Source organism: Charadrius vociferus, unplaced genomic scaffold (assembly GCF_000708025.1).
Source record: "Charadrius vociferus isolate BGI_N301 unplaced genomic scaffold, ASM70802v2 scaffold218, whole genome shotgun sequence".
NCBI lineage: Eukaryota > Metazoa > Chordata > Aves > Charadriiformes > Charadriidae > Charadrius > Charadrius vociferus.
Genome location: NW_009650084.1, coordinates 3,725,997 through 3,726,587, shown reverse-complemented (window position 1 = coordinate 3,726,587; position 591 = coordinate 3,725,997). Strand labels below are relative to the sequence as shown.

Here is a 591-nt window from a genome sequence, read left to right as displayed (position 1 = left end):
GTGAATTTGGCCTCGGCGCAGAACCACAAGTGATCAGAGAGCAGGACTGTGAAAAACAAGAGCGATGCCAGGGACAGTCGCCATTTCTGAGCCCTCTCCGAATCCGTGAAGGGTTTCTCGTTCTCCCGGGGCGCGAACCAGATTTTTAAGCCGTCATCATACTGCCGACTGCACATCCAAGCACCCCTGGTCATATTTTGGGAACGCACAGCCCTGGCCGACTCCACCGTGAGGGCTCCTTTGCCAGTGTCACCACAATATGCATTGACTTAAAAGATTGGGGGGATTTTCTTGCCTGCCTTCCCTTCTCTCGCTCGCTCGCTCGCTCCCTCTTCCACTCTCTCCCTCTCTCTCTCTCTTTCTCCCTCTTCTTTCTTTCTTCTTTTTCTTCCTCTGAGATATTGTCGGGTTTCGCCGGTGGCTCTGCCTTGGTCTCACCACACGAAGCAGCCCCAGTCCATCCAACGCGGAATGCCGTGGAGAAGATAAGAGCAATAACGCAGAGAGAGGAGGAGGGAGAGGAGATGGTGGTGGTAGTGGTGATAGTTGGTGGTGGCGGGGCTGCGCGGCTGGTCCTTTCCCCCTCTCACC

General features: G+C 55.3%; 1 protein-coding gene across 1 annotated transcript in view; it reads right to left on the bottom strand.

Annotated features, from left to right (window-relative positions):
• FAM155A (family with sequence similarity 155, member A) overlaps positions 1-194 on the bottom strand; it is a 503,516-nt gene extending 503,322 nt beyond the window's left edge. The window contains exon 1 of the mRNA XM_009892160.1: positions 3-194. Coding sequence (XP_009890462.1) covers positions 3-194 — 192 coding nt within the window. The remainder of the gene's footprint in view (positions 1-2) is intronic.
• Positions 195-591: the final 397 nt, after the last annotated feature.